This window comes from Triticum aestivum, chromosome 2A, assembly GCF_018294505.1.
Source record: "Triticum aestivum cultivar Chinese Spring chromosome 2A, IWGSC CS RefSeq v2.1, whole genome shotgun sequence".
Classification (NCBI taxonomy): domain Eukaryota; kingdom Viridiplantae; phylum Streptophyta; class Magnoliopsida; order Poales; family Poaceae; genus Triticum; species Triticum aestivum.
Genome location: NC_057797.1, coordinates 18,145,928 through 18,148,346, shown reverse-complemented (window position 1 = coordinate 18,148,346; position 2,419 = coordinate 18,145,928). Strand labels below are relative to the sequence as shown.

The 2,419-nt window shown below is 39.1% G+C and overlaps 1 protein-coding gene across 1 annotated transcript; it reads left to right on the top strand.

Moving 5' to 3' along the window:
• The first annotated feature begins 649 nt into the window (after positions 1–649).
• LOC123184331 (uncharacterized) lies at positions 650–1,365 on the top strand. Its single transcript, XM_044596476.1, has one exon. It carries the CDS (start codon positions 700–702, stop codon positions 985–987), a length of 288 nt encoding a protein of 95 aa, XP_044452411.1. The 5' UTR covers positions 650–699; the 3' UTR covers positions 988–1,365.
• The last annotated feature ends 1,054 nt before the right edge of the window (positions 1,366–2,419 follow it).

Here is a 2,419-nt window from a genome sequence, read left to right as displayed (position 1 = left end):
CATCTTACTGTACAGTTCATGTTGACAAGTCAAAGTATAATGTACTCCGCGTATTAGATTTCTGTCAAGTCAAACTCTACAAAGTTTGACCCAATTTATGTTAAAAAATATTAACATCTACAATATCAAATATATACACCGTGAAACTATATTTTATAATGAGTATAACAATATTGATTTGATATTGTCAATGTTGGTAATTTTTTCTATAAGTTTGGTCCAAATAGAGATACTTTAACTTCACACAAAACTTATATGCAAATTAAAAAGGACGGGAGGGACTATAACAGAAATGGTGTGGAAAAACGTGTGTATATATAATCCATTAAGTGTATTAGCAGGACGTGGTCGCCTGGACACTGGATATATAAGAAGTGAACATCTAATTAGTTGATTAATTAAATACCATAAGAATAGGCAGAGTAAGGTAATGTCCAAATTGGGAAGATAAAAAAAGTATCCACTAATTGCATGTGAACACCTACTCATGTGTGTGGCCGGGAATGAACGAAGGCACTCGCATTTTCTCCTCCTTTTGTTCAACGGGAGGCTAACTAGATTAGAGAAAAGGCGGGGCATGCATGCATTCATTGGCTCTCTATAAATACCAAATGCCTGGAGCAACATGCGTCAACAGCCCACAGCTTCACAAGCCAATACACACACCAATAGGCTCCTTTCCAGAGCTAGCTAGCATCAATGGCTTCTGGTTCTCAGAAGAAGATGGTTGCCGTCGGCATGATGCTGGCCATCCTGTTCATTGCTGCAGCTAATGCAGAACCAGCGCCTGCAGAAACTTGCATCGACAAGACCGAAAAAGTTGGTCTTGTCACTGACTGCATCTGCTCCAAGAACTGTGCTTGTGCAGGAAAGTGCATCTTAGAAGGCGGCGATGGTGGCGAAATCCAGAAGTGCTTTGTCGAATGCGTGCTGAAAAACGACTGCAACTGCAATGCTAAGCACCACAGCGCCGCAGCCCCTCAGTAAGGAGATTCCAGATTGCAGCTTCTTCAGCCATGCTATGAGGTCTGCGTCCACAAGTCCACAGTCAACATTTGAGTAAATTTGTCATCGTGACTAATAATGTTTTATACTAAATAAACCTCTTATACATACGTTCTTGGCATGCGCTTATTGCTTGGAGCGTACGTATGTTGAGAATTTGTTTCCCGGTCACAGCTCATATATATATGCTGCCAGTCACGTGTACAATGACTTCCACATGTATTGCTGGAAAATGAATATGTATTTGTATTTGTCTGTTTCGTCATTTGGGTCATTGTAAAAATAAGTTGTATGCTGGCGCATGACAACAACTGTATTTGGCTACTATAATATTATTAATGATATGATGTCTTGTTTAAACTGACGTCACTGCAGCTTCTATATATTGATTCTTGATCTATCCTCTAGTGTACTAGTGCACCAACTTATCCATATTAGAGGCTGTATTGTGAGGTGGGTGGTGAGTTGTGCAACGCTTCAAAGATTCTCTTGTTTCCTAGCTCTACTTTGGAGAATGTTCAGGATTATGAATATTTATGGCGGCAACTTCTGAAAAATATCATAACGATGGTAGCATTTATTGGTGGCTCGATTCCTGTATGGGATATGGATCATGTAATGGAACGACTAGTGAGTCACGTCCCCTCTTGTTGTGTAGTCATGACTGAAATAAAAAAAAAGACTGAGGAAACATATGCAATGGATCATGTAATGACTGGATAGTGAATCACGCCCCCTCCTGTTGTGTAGTCATATGATTGACAATATCTATATACAAGGAAACAACAAATACGAAGGCTGAGGAAACATATGCAATGGACGTGTGATGAAGATAGTAGGAACCATTTTTCGACAGAGAGAAAATGAGCCATATATCAACTATATTGACTGTTTCTGTTGTTTGAGAAAGGTTTGGCGTTGAACTCGGTACCAGCCAAGGCACCGAAGTACAAAAAACCTACTTTGATTATTTCTAGTTTTAGCATAAAATAACTAACAAAAACAAAAAAGCAAACCATGAATGTATTTTAGTACGTTTGGACATAATCTATTATACTATTAATTATCTGATTTGCTTAGTATGATTCCCAAAAGATATCAAGGATGATTTGAAAGAGCCATTTGATGACTTCTAGGTACGTTAGACATTGAAAGTCTTACCCATGTGATCATATCATGAATTCCTAAAATACATGTTACTTGAAAAATTCAAATTCATAGGCTCGCATATTTACTTAATTTGAATTAAAAATACTGATAAAAGTGTTAGCAAGGACCCATCGTGCGACTCCATTCAGTAAAGAACAATCGTGCAACTCCATTCAGTAAAGACCCATCGTGCGACTCCACGGGGAGCACCTCCAGGCAACCCCGCGCACCTGCACAGCCCCCAACTTGCTCCATCCAGATAGAC